The sequence below is a fragment of the Hemiscyllium ocellatum genome, chromosome 23, assembly GCF_020745735.1.
Source record: "Hemiscyllium ocellatum isolate sHemOce1 chromosome 23, sHemOce1.pat.X.cur, whole genome shotgun sequence".
NCBI lineage: Eukaryota > Metazoa > Chordata > Chondrichthyes > Orectolobiformes > Hemiscylliidae > Hemiscyllium > Hemiscyllium ocellatum.
This window is the reverse complement of record NC_083423.1, coordinates 56,978,560-57,003,748: the sequence shown is the minus strand read 5'-3', so window position 1 is coordinate 57,003,748 and position 25,189 is coordinate 56,978,560. Positions and strand designations below refer to the sequence as shown.

General features: G+C 43.1%; 1 protein-coding gene across 1 annotated transcript; it reads right to left on the bottom strand.

Moving 5' to 3' along the window:
- Positions 1-24,637, bottom strand: amdhd1 (amidohydrolase domain containing 1). The gene is made up of 9 exons (XM_060843276.1): positions 24,501-24,637; positions 23,735-23,841; positions 23,572-23,636; positions 22,170-22,447; positions 20,630-20,855; positions 15,831-15,955; positions 12,187-12,280; positions 9,060-9,220; positions 1-106 (listed from the first exon to the last, which is right to left on the bottom strand). The coding sequence occupies exons 1-9, from the start codon at positions 24,635-24,637 to the stop codon at positions 1-3; spliced, it is 1,299 nt and encodes a 432-aa protein (XP_060699259.1).
- Positions 24,638-25,189: the final 552 nt, after the last annotated feature.

Sequence of the window (25,189 nt, the reverse complement as noted above, 5' to 3'; positions counted from 1 at the left end):
TTAATAATCCAGGCAGCTTTTATTTTCATATGCGATCTTTCCTTTGGTAATGACATACTTGATTAGATCCTGATGACCTCCAAACTGATAAATCAAGTGCTCCCACCTTTAAAACAAAAGACAGGGATTTACTTTGGCAATGTATGAATCACACTGCAGCTTTCTAAAATAATCTTAATTCCGGCTTCAACTTGGAAACATCAACTGCATTTGCAGAAGTTGGAGCAAAGTGTAAAAAAAGGAGAACAGCACCTGGATCAAAAAAGGATGATGTATACAATTAGAGCTGAAAATGTGTTGCTGGAAAAGCGCAGCAGGTCAGGCAGCATCCAAGGAGCAGGAGAATCGACGTTTCGGGCATGAGCCCTTCTTTAGGAATGAGGATTCCTGAACTCATTCCTGAAGAAGGGCTCATGCCCGAAACATCGATTCTCCTGCTCCTTGGATGCTGCCTGACCTGCTGTGCTTTTCCAGCAACACATTTTTCAGCTCTAATCTCCAGCATCTGCAGTCCTCACTTTCTCACAGTTGATGTATACAATTAGCAGATTAAACGTAATGAAGGTTGCCCCAAAAGGGCAAAAACAGCAAGCTAAATTCATTGGTATGTTGTAGATTTTTCAACTCCTTATAAAGAAAGACTTGCAGTTATATAGAACCCTGTGCATCTGAAAGCAAAGGAAATGCTTTGAACATAATTTATTTCTATAAAATGGGAAACACGACACCCAAGCAACATGGGTATGAAAATGAGCAGAGAATTTATTTTTCTGGTGCTAGTGAGGGTTAAATATGAGTGAGGACAACAGACTTAATATTCCTTCTGAATAATGCCAGGGTGTCTTTTACATCCACCTGAGAGGGTGGAAAGCTCTTTGATTAACGTCTCATCTGAAGCAATCCCCGAGGACTGCACTGAAGTTTCAGCCTTGATTTATTTGATAATCTAAACTGAGACTTGAATCCATAATCATCTTAATTAATCAGAAGTGTTCCCCACTAAAGCACTGGTTTATTCTCCTGGACCATTGGTAGCTGCTGAATTTTGTAAGCTATTCCTGCAGGAGATTTGCAGTCATTATATGCCACACTTGTACTACTTTCACACATCCACTGTCATCCAACTATGCCTAGCTTTTTAAAAATTCATTCACAGGATGTGGGTATTGTTGGCGGAGCCAGTATTTATTGCCCATCTCTAGTTGCCATTGAGAAGGTGGTGGTGAGCTGTCTTCTTGAACAGCTGTTATCCTTATGCAGTGACCATCAGTGGTTGGGTCACAGCAAGGGACCCAGGTTTGATTCCTGCCTCAGGTAACTGTCCGTGTGAAGTTTGCACATTCTCCCCATGTCTGCATGGGTTTCCTCTGGGTGTTCTGATTTCCTCCCACTATCCAAAGATGTGCAGGTCAGCTGAATTAGCCATGTTAAATTGCCCATAGTGTTACGTTCATTAGTCAAGGGGAATATAGGGTAGGGGAATGGATCTGGGTGGATTATTCTTCGGAGAGTCAGTGTGGGCTTGTTTGGCCTAATGGTCTGTTTCCATTCTGTAGGGAACCTTATCTAATTAATCCATAAACCCACAATACTATTGGAAATGAGTTGTTTGAGCTTCTGGTCAATAGTAACCCCGGGATGTTGACAATGTGGAAATTCAGTGATGGCATCTCCATTGATTGTCAGGGGATGGAAGTTAAATGATCTGTTTTGGAAATGGTCATTGCCTAGTATTTCTGTGATGTGAATGTCACTTGCTACTTGTTGGCCCAAGCCTGGATGTTGTCCAGATCTTATTGCATTTGGGCATGGACTGCTCCCCAGTATCTGGGGAGTTCTGAGTGGTGCTGAACATTGTGCAGTCATCAGTGAACAGGCCCACTTGTAGACTTTATGATGGAGGGAAGATCATTGATAAAGCAGCTGAAGATGATTGGGTCTTGAGTACGACCCTGAGGAACTCCTGCAGAGTTGTTCTGGAGTTGTTTTGACTGACTTCCAACAACCACAATCATTTTCCTTTGCACTAGATATGACTCCCATCAGCAGAGAGTTTTCCCCCATTGACCCCCCTCTCCCTCCTCTCTTCACATTGCCCTCGAGAAGAGATCATGAGTAACGATTAATTAACTGCTCACTGGGTCTGTAAACAAGATTACAGAATGGGCATTTGTATAAACAGCATTTTTTCAAGTGGTTTGAGACAATGGGAGAGATCAACACTTTACATCAGTGTAAATTAAGTCAGTAATTCATGTCATCGTTATAAATTGGGCTCTGACAGCGAAAGTGGGACTTGAATCCATGATCTCCTGGCTCAGACTGGGGTGTGCCAACCACTGAGCCACTGTCAAAATTACAGCCCTGCCATCAGTGAATTAAATCCCAGTCTCCCATATGACATGCTACGCACTAACCATGACACAGATGTTAAAAAAAAACACAATTGAGAGCTTTCCTTTTCAAATCTGGATTATCTAATAATTTAAACAATCAAAGTAACAACAGGAGCAACTTTGATTTATATAGCACCCATAACTTAAAGAAACACGGCAAAACAGTACACGAGAGTGACTATAAAGCAGAATCTGACATCAAATCATGCAAGGTTCCACCTTGGCAGCTCTCCAATGGTTTGGGTGAGCTTAAATAGGAAACAACGGTAAAAAGGCAAAGAGAATTAGAAAGGGAATTACAGAGCTTTGATAGCAAAGTAGAAATTCAGGATGAAGATAATTACACTCCAATAAATGACCTTCAATCCATCATATGGTCAAGAGTAGGGATGTTCATCGATGATTGCACAACGTTCAGCACCATTCACAACTCTTCAGGTACTGAAGCAATCCATGTTCAAATGCAACAAGATCTGGGCAATATCCAGGCTTGGATGATAACTAAACTATCAAAAGACACTTATTAGACCTCAGATGAAGCATTATGTACAGTTATGGGTATCACATTCTAGGAAAGGTGTAAATGCATTGGAGAGAGTTCAGTGCAATATAGAATAATTGTTCCAGGAATGAGAACCATCGGTTTTGAGGATAGATTGAAGATGTTGGGACTGTTCTCTTTGGAGAGAAAAATGTTGAGTGGAGATTTGATAGCAGGCTGGACAGAGTCAGTAGGGAGAAGCTGTACCTCCTTGTCAAAGAAACAAAAGCAAGACAGCATGGATTTAAAATGATGTGCAAAAGAAGCAAGGTGAAGTGAGGTTAATAACTCAGTGAGTACTTAGTATATAGAATGCACTGCCTGGAAATGTGTTAGGGAAATGTGAGGCATTCAAGAGGGCATTGGATAATTACTGGGATAGTACTGCGTGAGACCCAGGGAAATAGTGAGGAAAGGGATCAATCTGAGACTGGTACAGTTGAGAAAAGAAGCGAGTCCAACAGGCAGGGACAAAGCAGAGAACAAGGTGGGCCCATTAAATTAAACTGCATTTATTTCAATGCTAGAGGCCTAACATGGAGGGCAGATGAACTCAGGGCATGGTTAGGAACATGGGACTGGGATATCATAGCAATTTAAAAAATGTGGCTTAGGGATGGACAGGATTGGCAGCTTAATATTCCAGGATACAAATGCTACAGGAAAGGGAGGCAAGAGAGGAGGGGGAGTGATGTTCTTGACAAGGGATAGTGTTACAGCTGTACTAAGGGAGGATATTCCTGAGAGTACATCCAGGGAAGTTATTTGGGTGGAACTGAGAAATAAGAAAGGGATGATCACCTTTTTGTATTATAGACCCCTTAATAGTCAACAGGAAATTGAGAAAATTGTAAGAAGATTTCAGTTATCTGTAAGAATAATAGGGTGGTTATGATAGGGGATTTTAACTTTCCAAACATAGACTGGGACTGCCAAAGTGTGAAAGGTTTAGATGGAGAGGAATTTGTTAAGCATGTACAAGAAAATGTTTTGATTCAGTATGTGGATGTACCTACTAGAGAAGGTGCAAAACTTGACCTACTCTTGGGAAAGAAGGCAGGGCAGGTAACTGAGGTGTCAATAGGGGAGCACTTTGGGGCCAGTGACCATAATTCTATTCATTTTAAAATAGTGATGGAAAAAGGATAGACCAGATCTAAAAGTTGAAGTTCTAAATTGGAGGAAGGTTTATTTTGAAGGTATTAGGCAGGTGCTTTCAAATGCTGATGTTCATAGGTAAAGGGACAGCTGGAAAATTGTGAAGCCTTCAGAAATGACTTCAGAGTGAAAGGAAAGGCTGGTAGGTATAGGGAATATTGGATGACTGGAGAAATTGAGGGTTTGGTTAAGAAAAAGAAAGAAGTATATGTCAGGTACAGACTGCAGAGATTGAGTGAATCCTTAGAAGAGTATAAAGGCAGTAGGAGTATACTTAAGAACGAAATCAGGAGGGCAGAAAGAGGACATGATATAGCTTTGGTAAATAGGATTAAATAAAATCAAGAGGCTTTTTACAAATAAATGGTTACCTCAGAGTACAATGGGATCTTGATCAGATGAACCAATGAATTGAGGAGTGGCAGATGGATTTTAATTTAGATAAATGCGAGGTGTTGCATTTTGGGAAAGCAAATCTTAGCAGGACTTATACCCTTAAGTAGGGGCCAGGGGAGTGTTGCTGAACAAAGAGACCTTGGAGTGCAGGTTCATAGCTTCTAGAAAATAGAGTAACAGGTAGATAGGATAGTGAAGAAGACATTTGGTATGTTTTCCTTTATTGAGTACAGGAGTTGGGAGGTCATGTTGCGGCTGTACAGGATGTTGGTTCGACCACTTTTGGAATATTGTGTGCAGTTCTGGTCTCCTTTCTATCAGAAGGATGTTGTGAAACTTGAAAGGACTCAGAAAAGATTTGCAAGGATGTTGTCAGGGTTGGAGTATTTGAGTTAAAAGGAGCGGTTGAATAGGCTGGGGCTGTTTTCACTGGAGCATTGGAGGTTTGGGGTGACCTTATAGAGGTTTACAAAATCGTGTGGGGCATGGAGAAGATAAATAGACAAAGTCTTTTCCCTGGGGTGGGGGAGTCCAGAACTAGAGGGCATAGGTTTAGGGTGAGAGAGGAAAGATATAAAAGAGACCTGAGGGGCAATTTTTTCACACAGAGTGTGGTATAGGTATGGAATGACCTGACAGAGGAAGTGGTGGAGTCTGGTACAATTGCAACATTAAAATGCATCTGGATGGGTATGGAGGGATATGGACCGGGTGCTGGCAAATGGGACGAGATTGGGTTGGGATATCTGGTCGGCATGGACGAGTCGGACTGAAGGGTCTGTTTCTGTGCTGTACACTACATGATGCTGTAGTGTGCAGGGATAGGGGTGGGGGGGGCGGAGGCAGGAGATTGGCACTTGATAATGATGCTCATTTGAAGTGCTAGTGTTGCACTATGGGCTGAATGGCCTCCTTCTGGACTATAATAATTCTACCATTATCACGGATCATTTACGTGAAGCAATTTTTCTTTCAGAGGGGGTCCAGCAACAAACATTCAGCAAATTGATTTCTAAAAACTATTAAAGATTTGTTACATGGGGTAGAAGCTCGGGTTTCAAAGTCCATTTCAATAGAAGGGAAGTGAAGAGCAGAACACAAACCAGTTCTAGTTGAAATGTGATGTTGGTGGAGCGTTAACTCTAACAGTAGAAAATGTTATGTTTCCCTTTAATAGAAAGTTCAATGTCAGGTGACTCTTTGCACTGATTTGTAAACCTTTTACTAATTGGTACCCATGGGACAAAGCAGTGTGCTAGTTAATCAGATAAGGAAGATTCCATCTAATCAATGTAAAAAACACACTAAGTCATGGAAACATAATGTATTGTATGGAATGACCTGCCAGAGAAAGTGGTGGAGGCAACAATTGCAACATTTAAAAGGCATCTGGATGGGTATATGACCATCACTATTATACTTCATTTACAGCATAAATTACTTCAACAATAAGGTAACTTTGCCTTAAACAAAAATTAGTACAGAGAGCCTTCTCACAGGCTCATTCAACTGATTGCTTTTTGAAATCATGACGTGGGAGTGCCGATGTTGGATTGGGGCAGATAGAGTTAAAAATCACACTATACCAAGTGACAGTCCAACAGATTTATTTGGAAGTACAAGCTTCAAACAAGCACTGCTTCTTCATCAGGTAACCAATGGAGTAGGATCATTGGACATAGAATCTATAGCAAAAAATCATAGTGTCTTACAACTGATGCGAGATATTGAATAAACCTAGACTGCTGTTAATAGACAATAAGTGTAGGAATAGGCCACTTGGCCTTTCGAGCCAGCACCACCATTCATTATGATCGTGGCTGATCATTCTCAATCAGCATCCTGTTCCTGTCTTATCCCCATAACCTTTGATCCCACTATCCTTAAGAGTTCTATCCAACTCTTTCTTGAAAGCCTCCACTGCCTTCTGGGGCAGAGCATTCCACATACCCATCATTCTCTGGGTGAAGAAGTTTCTCCTCAACTCTGTTCTAAATGGCCTATCCCTTATTTTTAAGCTGTGTCCTCTGGTTTGGGACTCACCCATCAGCGGAAACATGCTTCCTGCCTCCAGAGTGTCCAATCCTTTAATAATCTTATACGTCTCAATCAGATCCCCGCTCAACCTTCTAAACTTAAGCGTATACAAGCCCAGTCGCTCCAATCTTTCATAGTAAGGTAGTCCCACCATTCTGGGAATCGACCTTGTGAACATATGCTGCACTCCCTTAATAGCCAGAATGTCTTTCCTCAAATTTGGAGACCAAAACTGCACACAATATTCCAGGTGCAGTCTCGCCAGGGCCCTGTACAGCTGCAAAAGAACCTCTTTGCTTCTATACTTAATTCCTCTTGTTATGAAGGCCAGCATACGATTAACTTTCTTCACTACCTGCTGTACCTGCATGCTTGCTTTCATTGACTGATGTACAAGAACACCAAGATCTTGTTGTACTGCCCCTTTACCTAACTTGACTCCATTTAGGTAGTAATGTGCCTTCCTGTTCTTGCCACCAAAGTGGATTACCACACATTTATCCACATTAAACTGCATCTGCCATGCATCTGCCCACTCACCTAACCTGTCCAGGTCACCCTGTAATCTCCTAACATCCTCCTCACATCTCACCCTGCCACCCAGCTTTGTATCATCAGCAAATTTGCTAATATTACTTTTAATACCATCATCTATATCATTAGTGTATTTTGTAAAATGCTGCAGTCCCAGCACGGATCCCTGCGGTACCCACAGGTCCATCTTCAGAATTACATCCTCAAAAAGATCCAGAAGATTAGTCAAGCATGATTTCCCCTTCATAAATCCATGCTGACTCTGACCTATCCTGTTACTGCTATCCAGATGTGTCCTAATTTCATCCTTTATAATTACATCTTTCCCACCACTGAAGTCAGACTAACTGGTCTATAATTCCCTGCTTTCTCTCTCCCTCCTTTCTTAAAAAGGTACAAGATTAGCCACCCTCTAATCCAGAGAAACTGATCCTGAATCTATCAAACTCTGGAAAATAATCACCAACGCATCCACAATTTCTCAAGCCACCTCCTTCAGTACCCTGGGATGTAGACCATCAGGCCCCAGGGACTTATCAAGCTTCAGACCTAACAGTCTCTCCAACACCAATTCCTGGCAAATATAAATTCCCATCAGTTCAGGTCCTTCAGTCACTGTTACCACAGGGAGATTGCTCGTGTCTTCCCCAGTGAACACAGATCTGAAGTACCAATTCAACTCTTCTACCATTTCTTTGTTCCTCGTAATATATTCCCCTGTTTCTGTCTTCAAGGGCCCAATTTTAGTCTTAACCTTCTTTTTGCCTTTCACATACCTAAAAAATCCTTTTACTATCCTCCTTTATATTTTTGGCCAGTTTACCTTCGTAACATCATTTTTTTCTCTGCGTATTTCCTTCTTAGTAATCCTCTGTTGTTCTTTAAAAGCTTCCCAGTCCTCTGTTTTCCCACTTATCTTTGCTATGTTATACTTATTCTCTTTTGACTTTAAATGTTCTTAACTTCCCTCGTCAGCCACGGCCACCCCTGCCTCCTCTTAGGATCTTTCTTCCTTTTTGGAATGAACTGATCCTGCAACTTCTGCATTATACACAGAAATATCTGCTATTGTTCCTCCACTGTCATCCCTGCTAAGGTATTGCACCATTGAACTTTGGCCAGCTCCTCCCTCATAGCTCCATAGTTCCCTTTATTCAACAGAAATATGGTCACTTCCGATTGTACCCTCTCCCTCTCAGATTGCAGATTGTAGCTTATTGTATTATGGTCACTGCTTCCCAATGGCTCCTTCACTTCGAGGTCCCTGATCAAATCTGGTTCGTTGCACAACACCAGATCCAGAATTGCCTTCTCCCTGGTCGGCTCCAGCACCAGCTGCTCTAAGAATCCATCTCGGAGGCAGTCCACAAACTCCCTTTTTTGAGGTCCAGTACCATCCTGATTCTCCCATTCTATCTGCATGTTGAAATCTCCCATAACAACTATGGTAATATCTTTGCGACAGGCCAATTTCAGCTCCTTATTCAACTTACACCCAACATCCAGACTACTGTTTGGGGTCCTGTAGATAACTCCCATGAGGGTCTCTCTACCTTTAGAATTTCTCAGTTCTATCCATCCTGACTCTACATCCCCTGATTCTAGGTCCCTCCACGCAAGAGACTGAATATCATTCCTGACCAACAGGGCCATGCCACCCCTCTGCCCATCAGTCTGTCCTTACGATAGCACATATAACCTTGAATATTCATTTCCCAGGCCCTGTCCACTTGAAGCCATGTCTCCGTTATCCCCACAACATCGTAATATCGTAACATTGTTAAGTTTTTCATCTTTTAGAATGGGTTGCAGGAATTGAAACCTGTTGGACTTTAACTTGACGTTGTGTGATTTTTTTTAACTTTCTGAAGTGCAATGGACTTTGTGTGCTGGTTAATCGAGAGTGCCAGCTGACAAGGTGCCAGTTAAAGCAGAGTTTGCTGTATGTTGTTACCAGCCAGTGGTTTGGATGAGGGAAGTTTCTGCTTACAACATACCTTGGTGCGTTAATGATGAGGAGATCGCCTTGCTTTCCTACCTCCAGGGAGCCATGAGAGTAGGATTTTCCCAGGGCATAAGCGGCATTGATGGTGGCAGCTACCAGACTCTCGTTCATCGACATCTTCATGTTGACACATGCCAGGTGCATGATCATTGGCTACCAGGGAAATTACAACAACAAGCGTGACCAGTGAAAATTAAAGAAGCAAAATCATCAATGAACAATCCATAAAGTGCACAAGGCCTCACTCTCCTTAGAGCTGTGAATTCCCCTGAAATAATTCCCCTGAAGGTAGCTCACACAACCAGTAGAAGTCGTAGCTGAACCTGGGCAGGTGTGAAACAGATATTGCTGCTCAGGTCGTGGATAGGAGGAAATTGTGATGGTGGATCACAACTCCAAGACTTCTAAAAACTTTTAATTCCAAATTGCATTAGACTGTTCCAAGCTCTACCAAAAGCTGGAAATCTCGAAATGTTGCTGAGAGATTAGAGGTGGAAACTCAGCGTGTTGAAGGGGATTCACTGGCGGTAGAGAGATTAGAGGTAAAGTAGCAGGATTGAAAATGTCAGGAAAAAGAAGAGAGAAAAGAGAGAGAGAAGTGGGAGAGGGAAAATAGAGCAAGGAGGGAAGAAAGAGAACTTCAGGAAAAACAGCTTGAGCTAAAGGGCAGGAACCCTAGACCACTGACTCAAACTTCAGGCTGGAGACATCCCCATTTGCTTGTTTAATTTCTAGGTTTGAGGAGACAGAGATATTTCTTTTAAGCAGTATTACAGTGGCCAGTCCAACATTTGCCTTAGCTTTCTGGGAAAACTCATGAAGTTTACTCCCCTCTTGCCTGGGGAAAGTGTCACTGATTACATGGCAGTAGAAAAAGCGATCTTAAATGCGTATCAATTGGTGTCAAAGGAATACCATCAAAACTTCCATCCCTCAGGAAATGGCCTGACCTGATTTACCTGGAATTTAAAACATTTAAAATAATTTGCTTTTGACCGACTTGCATATGGACATTTATGTCAGAAGCAAGTTATAAAAATCTCAATAAAATAATTCTCAGAGAGGAGTTTAAGCACTCCATTCCCTCCCAATAAGGGTACACCTCAAGGAATAGAAAGTGACTGGATCCAGGCAGGAAGCCAGATTGACTGGTGATTCGGAACTGATCCATAAACCCCTGTTCCAGAAAAAGTCCTGTGTAATTCACCCCCAAAACATGCATAGAAAGTAAACATGGCAAATTGAGCTCCCCTGGGAGAGGGAAAAACTGAGAGAAAGCACCACACCAAGAAGCCTGTGTGATTCACCTGCAGAAAGGTAAGTCATGTCTGAGTCAACCACTGGATTCAGCCAGAGAAATCAGGAGAAACCCCTTCCCTTGTTTAGTCCTTGTCCGCCTCATTTTACTTCTCTCTCTCTCTCTCTCTCTCTGTGTCTCTCTCTCTCTCTCTCGGCTCCATCTCCACCCCTCTGCTCACTCCTTTATTCCCTCCCACCCCATCTCCACCATCAGCATATCTACCATCTTTTCCTGACTATGCTCAGTTATGACAAAAGGTCACTGATCACAAAACATTGACTGTTTCTCACTCCACACATGCTGCCAGACCTGCTGAGTTTCTCCAGCAAGCTCTGTTTTCTTTCACCAGGATTTTGCCTGGGATGGAAAATTTCAGCAGTGAAGAGAGACTGTGTAAACTCGGGTTGTTTTCTTTGGAGAGAGAAGGCTGAGAGGGAGAGGTGTATAATATTCTGAGGGGCATGGACAGGGTGAATAGAAAGCAGCTCTTCCCCTTAGTTCAGGGGTCAATGACAAAGGGATATAATTTTAAAGTGAAGGTTTAGAGAGGATTTGAGGAAACTATTTTTTCATCCAGGAGGGTGATGTGAATCTGGAATGCACTGTTTGGGAGAGTAGTTGAAGTGGGAAACCTAACAACCTTTAAAAATTACATGGAGGAGCACCTGAAATGCCATAACATTCAAGACTATGGGCCAAGTGCTGTCAAGTGTAGATTTAATGTCATCTTGGTGGCACACAGACTTGATGGGCTGAAGAACCTCTGCTGTACTGTCTGGATCTCAAATGTTTTGATCTATGAATCTGTCACTCTACATGCTAGAAGCCAATTAAGTGGGAACTCAGTCAGAATGAAACAAAAGACAGAAGGGTTCTCTTGCTCTGTGTGCTGCTAACCAATTACCATCAAAAGGAAACAGGTCAAAAGGATATCAACTAACCTGCAAAAACGAAAATCCCAAAAATGGCTGTTTAACTGTTCCGCTATCCATGTTCCACTGTCTACTTTTCCTGAACTATCCAGAGAGATTATCTGTTTATAACCTTTAAATTTTACTTTTTCTTTGGATCCACTTCTTCTTCCCAATATCAGGAGTCACACGAAACCAAGTTATAGTCCAACAGGTTTATTTAAAATCACAAGGTTTTGGAGCGCTGCTCCTTCGTCAGGTGAAGTTCCACCTGATTAAAGAGCATCGTTGTGAAAGCTTGTGATTTTAATTAAATCTGGTGGACTATAACCCGGTGTTGTGTGGCTTCTGACTTAGTCCACCCCAGTCCAACACCGGCACCTCCACATCATGACCATCATATTCCCTATATAATATTAATGTTTTCCACATGTAGAAACTAATAAACTCAGCTAAAACCCAGCTAATTTGACTCTTTTTGAAACATAATTTGGTCTGGGTAAAAGGCATTCACAACAGAGGAATCCTTTTAAAACGAGCCTTACTGTCACAAAGTGAGGGAGCAGTGGGACTCAGTCCATTCCTCCTCACCCTGGAACTTAACGATTTGGAATATTTCTGTCTGAAAATATTCTAACTTGGAGAATTTCACATGGGAGTTGTTTGTAACAACTTGCATTTTCAGAAAGCTTTTTGCTTGTGAAAATTGTCTGTTTGGCATTTGAGTACACTTCAAAAGTACACAAATACTTCCCCAATGTTGTAAAAGAAAGCTGGATAAATAAGGGATCTTTAATTTCAAAGGCTCCAGATCAAAGCAATGAGCTCAACTGTCCTCTCCACCAAATACATCGTTCCTTTTCTTCCAGAGGCACTGGATCAAACAATGACAGAATGGATTTGCTTACCATCGAACAACAGTATGCATTGGGATTAAAGTCACTACCAAGAGCAACAATCACTCCAGCATCAAGCATGTCTCGGGCTCGTGGTGTTTTAAGCCTGGAAACGTTTTAGAAATGTAATTATCAGCGTAATTTTATACTGCATAAACTTTAAATCGTTTACCAATAAAACTCTAATGTCCACTCCAGTATTCTCTGACTGCAGTCTGCCACCCTTTCACCCCACCATTGGTGTCAGTGAGTGTTGAACTTCCCTCCCTGAAAGCTTTTTGTCTCAACACACTCCCCCTTCTCTTCCAGGGTCCTCCTTAAATCTACTCCCAAAGAGACGTTTGGTCATCCCTCCTAATATTGCCTTCCCTAGCTCGGTATACAAATCGCTGTGAATGTTTCACCTGATCAAAGGCTGTTTACAAATGCAAGTTGTTGTTGTATCATATTGATCAATGCAGTGACATTTTTTTCTGCATTGTGCCACTGTTTTCTTGGATTAGTCAAAGCCCGTTCCTCTTTCATTGTGAATGTTGTTGCCACATCATGAGTTTGGGTTATTTACAGACTGATTGAGGAAATGCCAAAGTCATTCAGGCTTAGACATCACCGTATCCCTATTTATTAGATATTAATACCTAGATTCTGCTGCACACAGAGATCATAGATATATCCCGGCTTTGGTCCTATATCCACTTTCAGTAAAGACTAATTTATCTGCTTAGTGTGGTCCTGTCCATGTGACATGTTTAAATAGGCAGGTCCCATTGTAAATGTTGACAAATCATAGAACCTCTACAGTGTGGAAGCAGGCCATTTGGCCCATTATATCCACACTGACCCTCCAAAGAGCATCCCACCTACCCCCACCCTATTCCTGTAACCCCACATTTCCCATGGTCAACCCCACATTTCCCATGGTCAATCCACCTAACCGCACATCTTTGGATTGTGAGAGGAAACTAGCATTCAGAGGAAACCCTTGCAGACACAGGGAGAATGTACAAACTCCACACAGACAGTCACTCAAGGATGAAATTGAACCTGAGTCCCTGGCACTGTCAGGCAGCAATGCTAACCAATGAGTCACCGTGGCATCCAATGAAGGTTCTAATGGAAACACATCAAAATAATGTTAAACTCTTGTTAAGGATATGAAGCCTGGATGGATGAATGGAGTTGAGGCAGAGATCAGCTGTAGAAGCATCTTTGAGGCATTGAGTTGACTGTGCCACCAACCCTTTACTCCTCACTTTACCCAATGACTACAAGTGGTCACAACTTGACGATGGTGAATTAGTGATGGTTTATTGATGGCTAAAGGGAATGGGCACTGTGTGAAATCAGATAGTGATTTACCGAAACATTGCCACAACTTTTTCACTCAGTGATAAAACACGGGAACAGGAAATGGCCACTCAATGCCTCAAAGGTGTTCCTTGTTCAAACTATCGCCAATCTCTGCCTCAACTCCATTTGCCCATTCTGGCTTCATGTCCGTAATAAGAGTCTGTTGGTGCAGGGAGAGAAGTCCAGTGTGCACACTGTCAGGAGATGTCGCCTAGTCTCAGCATCCTTCATTCCTCCACTATCTTGAAGCTTGTCATGTCAACTGTCTACGTGAGTTTATGTAGCACTTGGAAATGAAATGCTGATATTGTACCAGGATGACGTCATTATCAACCTGTATAGACAAGAACTACTTTGCAGTAAATGCATAAAATATCTCCCAAAATTGCAGACATATGCATTGAGTCATTATACTGCTCCTAGTGCAACTCTAAAGCTGGAGCTTAAGACAATTTGTTTTGAAATTCATGGGACGTGGGCATCATCAGCAAAGCGAGTATTTGTTATCCATCGTTAATTGTCCTTTAACTGAGACGTGTTTTTAGTGGGCAGTTAAGAGTCAACCACATTTTGCTGTGGGTCTGGAGTCACATGTAGTTCAAAGTTTGTGAGATGATTTGTAGCTCGGGTGCTCGTTGTTGTGGTTCTGTTCGCCGAGCTGGGAATTTGTATTGCAGATGTTTCGTCCCCTGTCTAGGTGACATCCTCAGTGCTTGGGACCCTCCTGTGAAGCGCTTCTGTGATCTTTCTCCGGCATTTATCGTGGTTTGAATCTGCCGTTTCTGGTTGTCAGTTCCAGCTGTCCGTTGCAGTGGTCGGTAAATTGGGTCCAGGTCGATGTGCTTATTGATTGAATCTGTGGATGAGTGCCATGCCTCTAGGAATTCCCTGACTGTTCTCTGTTTGGCTTGTCCTATAACAGTAGTGTTGTCCCAGTTGAATTCATGTTGCTTGTCATCTGCGTGTGTGGCTACTAGGGATAGGTGGTCATGTCGTTTCGTGGCTAGTTGATGTTCATGGATGTGGATCATTAGCTGCCTTCCTGTTTGTCCTATGTAGTGTTTTATGAAGTCCTTGCATGGGATTTTGTACACTATATTGGTTTTGCTTATGCTGGGTATCGGGTCCTTCGTTCTGGTGAGTTGTTGTCTGTGTACAGGTGGGCCACCAGGCCTGGGAAACATGCTGAAGACTTTGGGACTCTGAGCATTCAATTGGGCTGAGTGGGATTCTAGGGGTTGCAGGTTTTATGACTGTGGGCTAGGGTGATGGAGCCATACCCTTTCTGGTGCACACCATAGCAGTTAAGTGACCTCTCACTAATCCCATCAATTGAACAGTTCTGTTGCAAAACTCCTCCATTGTGGGGCCGAAGTATTTCAGATGACTACTTATTAACAGTAAAAAAAATCACACAAAACAAACTTGGAGTTTCCACATGGAACTGTAAGGTCAGTGAGCTTTACCCTGACAGAGCATTACTCTCTGGTTGGTATTTAATACTTATCAAAGCCCCAGAAATAGCCAACGTTAGCAAAATCTGTTTACTACAAAGACAAATATTGACTGACTAGCTCACCTATAACCCATGCACTCTTAAACTCCTGATAAATTATTATCTCACACAAACACTACCAGAAGCAGAGGAATGTAGCTCAGTGAGCTGTGGTAATGCTCTCAGTCAAAAAACAAGCTTACATCACGCAGAGTGCATATACAACACAGAACTGTACAGCGCAGGAATGGGCCCCTCAGCCCATGATGTCATGCCAAACATAATGCCAAATTAAACTAATCCCTTCTGCCTGCCCTTGGTCCATATCCCTCCATTCCTTGCATATTGGTGTGCTTATCTCAAAGTTTCTTAAATGCCCCTATTGTATCTGCCTCCACCATCAGCCCTGACAGCGTGTTCCAGATTCCTATCACTCTCTGTGTTAAAAAAAACCCTTCCCTCACATCTCCTTTGAACTTTCCTCTCTCACCTTAATTGCATGGTGCTTAGTCTTAGATATTTCAACTCTGGGAAAAAGATTCTGACCGTCAACCCTATCTATGCATCTCATAACTTTATAGACTTAAATCAGGTCTCGCCTCAACCTAACCAGTCTGTGCTGATTCTATTACCAAGTGCCAACTACTTCTGTAAGATATGTGTAAGTTTTCAATTCTACTCCTACAGAAATTACCTCCCCTGTTTTACTTCCCTTCTTATCCCCTTGTTAATCTGCCATTGGATTTTTAATGATTTGTGAATCTGTACTTATCGATCACTCTATTCCCCAGTTCATTTAGATACACAATACCTCAATATGTAAGCAGTACTTGGAAGAAGCACGGCGCACGATTTTGCAGTTGCCATAGCAGCAATCCCAGCATCACTCACTTCTTCCAAGTGACTTATTGCGAGAGCACCAAGTTCAGCACCAAGCTATGAAGAGGAAGTCAAATGTATTAGTTACAAACCATCCTGCATCAGGAATCCCCAGCCTCATTAACTCACAGCACCATCACTGAAAATAGTCACAGCAGCAGAAGGTCAAGTGAACACAAACCCTAAGGACCTCAAGAAGAATAGAAGCCCGAATGTGGCTGTCAGTCACCAAAAACCTTTCTTGAAATTGTAAATTGCAAATTATTGAAGGAAAGTTTCTGATGCGTTCATAAGGCCACCTTTTGTATGAATGAACCTTAATAAAGTTGCACTGCGCACCAACACCATCCTCCAAAGTGGCCATCCCAGAATAGAACATAGAATATAAAACATTAGAGCACAGTACAGGCCCTTCGGCCCTCGATGTTGTGCTGACCTGTGAAATTAATCTGATGCCCATCTAACCTACACCATTCCATTATTATCCATGTGTATATCCAATACCCACTTAAATGCCCCTAATGTCAGTGAGTCTACTATTGTTGTAGGCAGGCCATTCCACACCCCAACTACTCTGAGTAAAGAAACTACTCCTGATATCTGTCCTAAATCTATCACCCCTCATATATCCTTTCATGTTAGCCTTCACCATCCAAGGAAAAAGGCTCTCCCTGTCCACCCTATCTAACCCTCTGATTATCTTATACGTCTCAATTAAGTCACCTCTCAATCTTCTTCTCTCCAATGAAAACAGTCTCAGTTCCCTCAGCCTTTCCCCATAAGACCTTCCTTCCATAGCAGACAACATCCTAGTAAATCTCCTCTGAATTCTTTCCAAAGCTTCCACAGTGGTTAGCACTGCTGCCTCACAGCGTCTGAAGACCCGGGTTCAATTCCCGACTCAGGCGACTGACTGTGTGGAGTTTGCACGTTCTCCCCGTGTCTGCGTGGGTTTCCTCCGGGTTCTCCGGTTTCCTCCCACAGTCCAAAGATGTGCGGGTCAGGTGATTTGGCCATGCTAAAATTGCCCGTAGTGTTAGGTAAGGGGTAATGTAGGGGTATGGGTGGGTTTCGCTTCGGCGGGTCGGTGTGGACTTGTTGGGCCGAAGGGCCTGTTTCCACACTGTAAGTCTAATCTAATCTAAATCCTTCCTATAATGCGGTGACCAGAACTATGCGCAATACTCCAGGTGCAGCCTTACCAGTGTCTTGTACAGCTGAAGCATGATCCCGTGGCTCCGAAACTCAGTCCCCCTACCAATAAATGTCAACACACCAAATGCCTTCTTAACAACCCTACCAACCTGGCTGGCAACTTCCAGGGATTTATGCACCTGAACACCGAGATCTCTCTGTTCATCTACACTGCCAAGAATTTTAACATTAACCCAGTATTCTGCATTTGTGTTACTTCTTCTGAAATGAACTACCTCACACTTTCCCTCATTAAACTCCATTTGCCACTTCTTCTCAGCCCAGCTCTGCATCTTATCTATGTCCTTCTGTAACCTGCAACATCCTTCAGCATTATCCACAACTCTGCCTACCTGTGTCATCCGCAAATTTACTAACCCCATCTCTCTATGCCCACATCCAGATCATTTATAAAAATGACAAACAGTAGTGGCCCCAAAACAGATCCTTGCAGCACACCACTGGTAACTGAACTCCAGGATGAACATTTCCCAGCAACCACCAACTTTCAGCTAGCTAATTTCTGATCCAAACAGTTAAATCACCCTCAATCCCATGTCTCCATATTTTGTGCAAATAGCCTATCATGTGGAACCTTATCACACACCTTACTGAGGTCCATATACACCATACCAACCACTTTACCTTTATCCACTTGTTTTGTCAGTTTCTCAAATAAGGTTAGTGAGGTATGACCTACCCTTCACAAAACCTTGTTGACTATCCCTAATCAAACTATTCCCCTCCGGGTTATTATAATTCCTTTCTCTTATAACCTTTTCCAACATCTTATCCACAACTAAAGTAAGGCTCACTGGCCTATAATTCCCAGTGTTAACCCGACTCCCCTTTTTAAACAAGCATCATGGAGAATCTCCTTCAATAAAGAAGGAAGAGACTAGTCTGAAGTAGGGTCTGGCAGTGTGGGAGGAATGGCTGCTGTTAGCTCATGACCTTCCTCATGGGTATCTTTTATGATGCAAGATATTCCCTTTGACTCTCCCTTGTACAGGGAACTTAAAGATTTCAAGAGAGATATGTATGTTATTCTAGAAGCTTCTTATTCTTTTATTGGATAGAACAATATGCTTTACTTTTTGCTTGGTTCATCGTATACCTATATATTGGCTGTTCTCTCCTGTATCTTATCTTCCAGCCACTCTCTCTATATTTCTTTCTCTCTCTAAAAGCATCAGCAAACATAGCATCAGTTTCCATGTGTTTCTGCTGTGCAGCTCCACCCCATCACCATCTCTCTCTCATACCTCCCGCTCTCTCTGATTGAGACCATACAACCAAAGCAACAGCAATAGGCTGTTTGACCCATCAAATCTGCTCCACCATTCAACAGGATCATGGCTGATCCAACATTCCTCACATCCACTTTCCTCATGTAACTCTTGATTCCCCAACTGATCAAGAATCTATCTCAAGCTTAAATATACACAGGGACTCTGCCCCCACAGTTCTCTGTGACAAGGACTGCCAAAGATTCTCAACTCTCTGAGAGAAGAAATTCCTCCTCATCTCAGTCTTAAATTGGCACCCTTTTATTTGACTGATATTCGGTGTTGGAGGAGTGAGTTTTTTCCAATTGGTTATTAGGAAGACCCTGTTGTAGACTCTGTTCACTGACTGTGGATCATGTTCTCCTGACTGGCCACTTCGTACAGTCTGACCCAAATTGTTCAGAACCCCAGACTCCTGTCTGACTCCACATTGTGCTCCTACCCACATCATTCCCAAAACCATCTCTGTTCACCTCTCCAGTACTGCTTGCCCCAACAGCTGCAGCTTTGGTTTCTCTAGACCTAAGATGTAAGAACAGAAGTAGGCCATTCAACTCACCCAATCTGTACCAGATTCAATTATTCCAATGTTGTTCCACCATCTTCCATAGAATCCAACTCATCCCAAGCCTAAACTCCCAAGGAGTTCCAATCTCTCGTTTCTCACTGGTCACCCTGATGCACATTATCTCCTCGCTTAACACCTCCTTAAATTGTGTTAATGGCAAATTGCATTTTGAAATATCCTCCTCAAATCCTCCCATGTCCTTGTTGGTAAATTTTCTGCTCTAACATCATGACAATGACTCAGTTGAAAGTTCTTCACTGGATTGTGAAGAATTTGGGACATCCGTAGATCACAAAGGCATTATGTAAAAACCTGCATGAATCACAGAAAGTAGGTCTGCAGTGCAGCACATCATAGGAAAGGCAAATGGATTTTATTGCAAAAAGACTGGATTATAAAAGTAAAGAAATGTTGATACAAATATGTAGGAGCAGAAAATTTACCAACAAGGACATGGGAGGATTTGAGGAGGATATTTCAAAATGCAATTTGCCATTAACACAATTTAAGGAGGTGTTGAGTGAGGAGATAATGTGCATCAGGGTGACCAGTGAGAAACGAGAGATTGGAACTCCTTGAGAGTTCGGACTTGGGATGAGTTGGATTTTATGGAAGATGGTGGAACAACATTGGAAGGATTGTGAGACCACACCTGGAACACTATGCCCAATTTTGGGTTTCCTTACTTGAGGAAGGATGTGGTGGCACTGAAGGTAGTTCAGAAGATGTTCATCAGATTGAATCCAGAAATGAAAGGGCCGTCATACAAGGAGCGATTGAATAGTTTGGGCTTGTATTTGCTGGAGTTCAGAAGAATGAGGGAGGGTCTGAGGGAGGTAAGTAAAATGCTTAAGGGAATTGGTAAAGTAGACATTGAACAGATGATTCCCCCTTATGGGACAGTCTTGAACAAAAGGTCATAGATGTAGAGTGAGAGGAAGTAAGTTCAAAACTGAGGTGAGGAGAAACTACTTCTCTCAGTGGGTTGTGAATCTGTGGAATGCAGAATGCACTGGGGGCAGAATCAATCAATTGATTCAAGAAAGAAATAGATATGATTCTGATGAAAGACAGGATAAAGGGCTATGGGGAGCAGGGAGTAGAGTGGGATTGACACCAGGGTAAGATCATGCCTGATCATGTTCAATGACAGAGGGGACCTGAAGGCCTGATTTGCCGACTCCCGATCGTTTTTCTTTCTCCAGCACCATAACTCTCTGAGATCGCTGCTGCCTTCCAGTTTAGGCCTCCTGTCCAGCCCTCGTGTTTCCCACTGAACCTCTGCCAGCTATCTAAGCTCCAACTTCTGGCATTCCTTTTCCTGAACCTCTCAGTCCCTCAGTCTCTCTTTCCTCCTGTAACATTCTCCTTCAAACTGACCTCAGTCACTCACTTTTTATCACTTGGTCTTAAATTTCTTTCTGTGGTTTGATGTCCAATTTTGATTGATCTGTGAGGGCCACATTTTATAATATTAATTTTACTAATTAATCTCAGTTTGATCAATTATTTGGATGCTTGATTTGTTTCAATTGCTGGAACAGATTAACCACTATCGCATTGAACCTTACTGATTTGATGACATATAAATTTCTCCTGCACTAAAACAAATCTGCAATTCACGTTTTGGACTATAACATCCATGTTACTACTGACCTCCATTGAATATCCAAACCTTACCTCTGCTGCATGCATTGGATAGAGCTCATCACCATGAAAATTAATCTGGAGTTTCATCTCTTTGCCAGCCTGTAATATAGCTCTGGTGGAATCCAGGTCAAAGACTCCCTTTTCACAGAACACATCAATGTTATCGATGTGAAATTCACCGTTTGCCATCATCCCCTTCAGTTTGGGGAGTTGAACTCTAATGATATCATCCACTGTTTCCGCTGGGGTCTTCCCTCTGGTGTGCAGACATCACAGTTACTTTCATTACAGTCCAATGTGCTTCGACATTTTAAACTTAAAGTCACTGCCGCATTAAATCTCATAGTCATCTCATGATCATGTCGGATCACTTGTGATCTTATCAAATGGCAGATCAGGTTCAAGGGGCTGAATGGCTTGTTCCAGATTTTCGCCCACATGGTTGAATGTCGAAGTTATGATTAGTTAGAAAGTGACTTGTTATCTTTGCCATCTGTGCTTGATTTGATTCATATATTGTCATGTGTATCATGTTACAAAACACAGGGGCCAATGACCGGGGACATAGATCTTAAGGTAAGGGGCAGGAGGTTTAGAGGAGATGTGAGGGTGTTTGAATTGGGAACTCACTGCCTGTAAGGGTGATAGAGACAGAAACCTTCACAACATTGAAGAAATATTTGGGTGTGCACTTGCAATGCCAAGGCATTCGGGCTAGAGGCCATGTGCTGGAAAATGGGATTAGAATGTTAGGTAGTTGTCTTTGATCTACTTGGATATGATGGGCCGAAGGGCCTTTTTTTCTGAGCTGGGGATCTCTGTGACTCAGTAACTGCTTTCTGACTCCATAAATAAATCACATGGCAAAAAATTCTAAATGTTCCTGTAAAGATCCCAGCCTGGAAGTGGGACTAATAATCACAGATCAAAAAGGAGGGAGAAAGTACCTTCATTCCTAACACATCATATCACCTCATCAGGACGTGCTGACATGTATTACACAGGAACAGGAGGAGGTTAGAAGCAGGAAGGATATTCCCAATGGTGGTTGAATTCTGAACCAGGGATCATAGTTCAAAGTAAAGGGATAAACCTTTAAGGACTGAGATAAGGAGAAATTTCTTCACCCAGGGAGTGGGGAGCCCGTGGAATTCATTACCACAGAAAGTGGTTGAGGCTAAACATTGTGTTTTCAAAAAGAAGGTAGATATAGTTTTTTTGTACCTAAAAGGATGAAAGGATATAGGAGGGGTGGGATCAGGATATTGATCAGGAAATTTAATGTAGAGCAGGATTCAGGGGTGGAATGGCCTACTTCTGTTCCTACCTTTTATATTTCTATAGGCCATTCAGCCCTTCCACTCTGGTTTACCTTCACATGAGGATCGGAATTGATCTGTTTATTATATCTTATTTGTTATATTGTTATGTATGTTATATTATAACTGGAACCAAAGACAGTTCAATAATCAATTTCTCATCCAATAGCAGTACTGCACACATTATGCAGACCAACTGTAGGTGGGAAATATAATGATTGGCTTCAAGTAAACCAAGATGGCACATTTACCTCGGCACAGAATGAGCACCGCAGTATGTGGAGGAGATGCTGATATCGAGTTCCCTTCGGGCTCGTTCAATCACCCGCAGCATTTTGGTCTCGGTTTCCAAGTTCAAGCCATAGCCTGTCTTGCACTCCACCAGTGTGGTCCCTGTTCTGACCATACGCCACAGCCGCCCTCTCAATTTTTCAAAGAGCTCCTCCTCTGACGCCTTCCTCGTGTGTTCGACAGTGAAATGTATTCCTCCTCCAGCTCTGTGAATCTCCATATAGGATGCTCCCGCCAGCTAGTGTGTAAATTGAAAGCAAGTTAATGCAACCATCATTTTCAATTCACTAGGTATTAGCATAATGAAGACAAAATACTGCAGATGCAGGAAATCTGAAATTAAGATGGTGGACAATGTCAGGAGGTCTGGCAGCGTCAACGGAGAGAGAAACAAAGTTCACATTTTGAGTACGATATGACTCTTGCACAGACATGCTCAAAGCTGTGGCTCACAGATGGTAGCACAGTCCCAATTCCCATTAAGTCACAGCATCTTTGAGATGAACTTTGAACTTTGGCCAGTGATGGTTGCTGTCCTTTCTCATTGATGTGGCACAGCTAAACCAGTTACCCAACTAAATGGGCCTAACCCAACAAAACAGGCCTAACCCAGCAAAAGAGGCCTAACCCAGCAAATCAGGCCTAACCCAGCAAATCAGGCCTAAGGCAGTAAATCAAACCTAAACCATGTTCTGGAAAGGACACCATGCTTTGTTTCAAAGCTCGTGTTCTGTTTTGAGCCCTGTAATTTGGTTTGGCCCTGTGTTCTGATTTGGGCCCTGTGTTCTGCATTTAACCCAGTGCTCTGGTTCAGGCTCTGTGCTCTGGTTTGCAGCCTGTGCTCTGGTTTGGAGCCTGTGCTCTGGTTTGGAGACTGTGCTCTGATTTAGGCCTTGTGCTCTGGTTTTGACCCAGTGTTCTAGTTCAGGCTTGTGCTCTGGTTTGGAGCCTGTGCTCTGGTTTGGAGACTGTGCTCTGATTTAGGCCTTGTGCTCTGGTTTTAACTCAGTGTTCTAGTTCAGGCTTGTGCTCTGGTTTGGGGCCTGTCCTCTGGTTTGGGGCTTGCGCTCCAGTTTATGGCATGTGCTCTGGTTTAGGCCCCGTGCTCTGGTTCAGGCACTGTGCTCTGGTTTAGGCCCTGTGCTCTGGTTCAGGCCTGTGCTCTGGTTTAGGCCCCGTGCTCTGGTTCAGGCCTGTGCTCTGCTTCAGGCACTGTGCTCTGGTTTGGGCCCTGTACTCTGGTTTTAACCCAGTACTCTGGATTGAAGTCTGTGCTTTCATTTAGGCCCTGTGCTCTCATTTGGGTCCTGTGACCCGGTTTGAGTTGCACTTTCTGTTCTTTCTTCTCCTCCATGAACTTACCTTCATTGCAAATTCATGAACTCTGTCTCCAGCCCACACCGGATGAGTGTGAGCATCGACCAAACCTAGAAGAGAAAAAGAAAATAGCACAAAAAAACTCTTGAATGTGAAGGTGTCATCACTGTGAAGTTAATATTGAATATGATTACCCTGAGTGACTAACCTGGCAGCACACACATCCCACAAGCGTCGATTTCTTGGTCAAATGTAACTCCTGTATACTTGGATTGGATCAGTTCATTTGGCCCCACGGCCTCAATCAGACCCTCTCTGAAAAATTAGATTAGAAAACTACCATCACTCACTGAGAGAGAGAGAGAGTATGAGGGTATGTGAGACAGGGATGTGTGACTGTGGGTGGGTTGTGTGTGAAAGGGGTATCGAGTGTAATTTGACAGGTGTGTTTGTGAGAGGAACATGTGCGTATGAGGGGGGTGTGTCAGGTGTGTGTGTAAGTGGGTTATGTGTGAAAGAGGTATTGAGTGTGAGTGTCAGAGGGATGTGTGTGAGAAGGGTTTGTGAGTGTGAGATGGGTGTATACATGTGAATGAGACAGGTGTGAGTCTGAGAGAAGGGATGTGTGAAAGTGAGGGGGAGTGTGAGTGTGAGAGGGGTGTGTGTGAATGGGTTTTGTGTGAGAGGGATATTGAGTGTGATAGAGGTTGTGTGTGTGTGTGTGTGTGGTATGAGTGTGTGCAAGGGGAATGTGAGTGTGTGTGTATGTGAAGAAATTGTGTGAGTGCAAGAGATGTGTGTGTGTGGAGTGAAAGTGTGTGCGAGGGGTTGAGAGAATGTGTGTGTGTGTGCGCACATGCGCAAGGAGTTTGAGGGTGTGTAAAGTGATGTGAGTGTGTGCAAGGGATTGAGTGTGTGTGTGTGTGCAATGGGGTGTGCATGTGAGGGGAGGGTGAATGTGAACAAGCTCTTACCTGTTGATGACAATGCTGGCCCCAGTGATCACGACCGGTCTCTGCATCTCGGCCTTGCCCAGGTACTGGGCCCCACTGTCACTGACCTGCACCAGCTGCGCCGCATTCCTCACCAATAACCTGCACTGGCTTGGCATGGTGAGGACAGGGAGAGGGTGAGAGGAAGTAGGGGAAAGCAGAGGAGGCTGAGCTCCCACAAGGATACCCAGCTACACTTTCACTCCCTCAAACTCCAAAACGCTCTAAAGTTCAACCTCTCAAACACTCCACTTCCTCACCCGTCGAACCCTCACACCCTCAAATCCCCCCTCACCTTACCACAACCTCAGACCTACACCCTCCCCCTCACTCCCTCAGACCCTCTCACTCACTATCTCCCTCAGAGCCTCAGCCTCTCCCTCACACTCAGTCTCTCTCTTAGTCGCTCCTATCTCAGTCCCTCACTCTCTCAGTCCCTCTTACTCCCTCCCTGATGCTGAGAACCCTGCTCCTTCTCCCTGAACTTTCTCTTTATTCTCTTTCACAGTTTCCCAGACACCAGCTTCTATTCCGGGCACAGAGAAGCTTGTGCGGAGAGCCCGCAGGTCAGAAATTTCCACTGAGTCTTCAAATACCACAACTCATCTAAATATTGTGAAGGTCTCCAGCAGCAAAGTGTTGTTTAAAAGAAAAATATCTCGGAATAAAGG

Coding starts and splice junctions, on each gene's coding strand:
- amdhd1 (XM_060843276.1), bottom strand. CDS start 24,637: ATGCCAAGCCAGTGCAGGTTATTGGTGAGGAATGCGGCGCAGCTGGTG. Junction 23,842..24,500: donor GCCAGCATTGTCATCAACAG/GTAAGAGCTTGT, acceptor CTAATTTTTCAG/AGAGGGTCTGATTGAGGCCG. Junction 23,637..23,734: donor TGGGATGTGTGTGCTGCCAG/GTTAGTCACTCA, acceptor TTTCTCTTCTAG/GTTTGGTCGATGCTCACACT.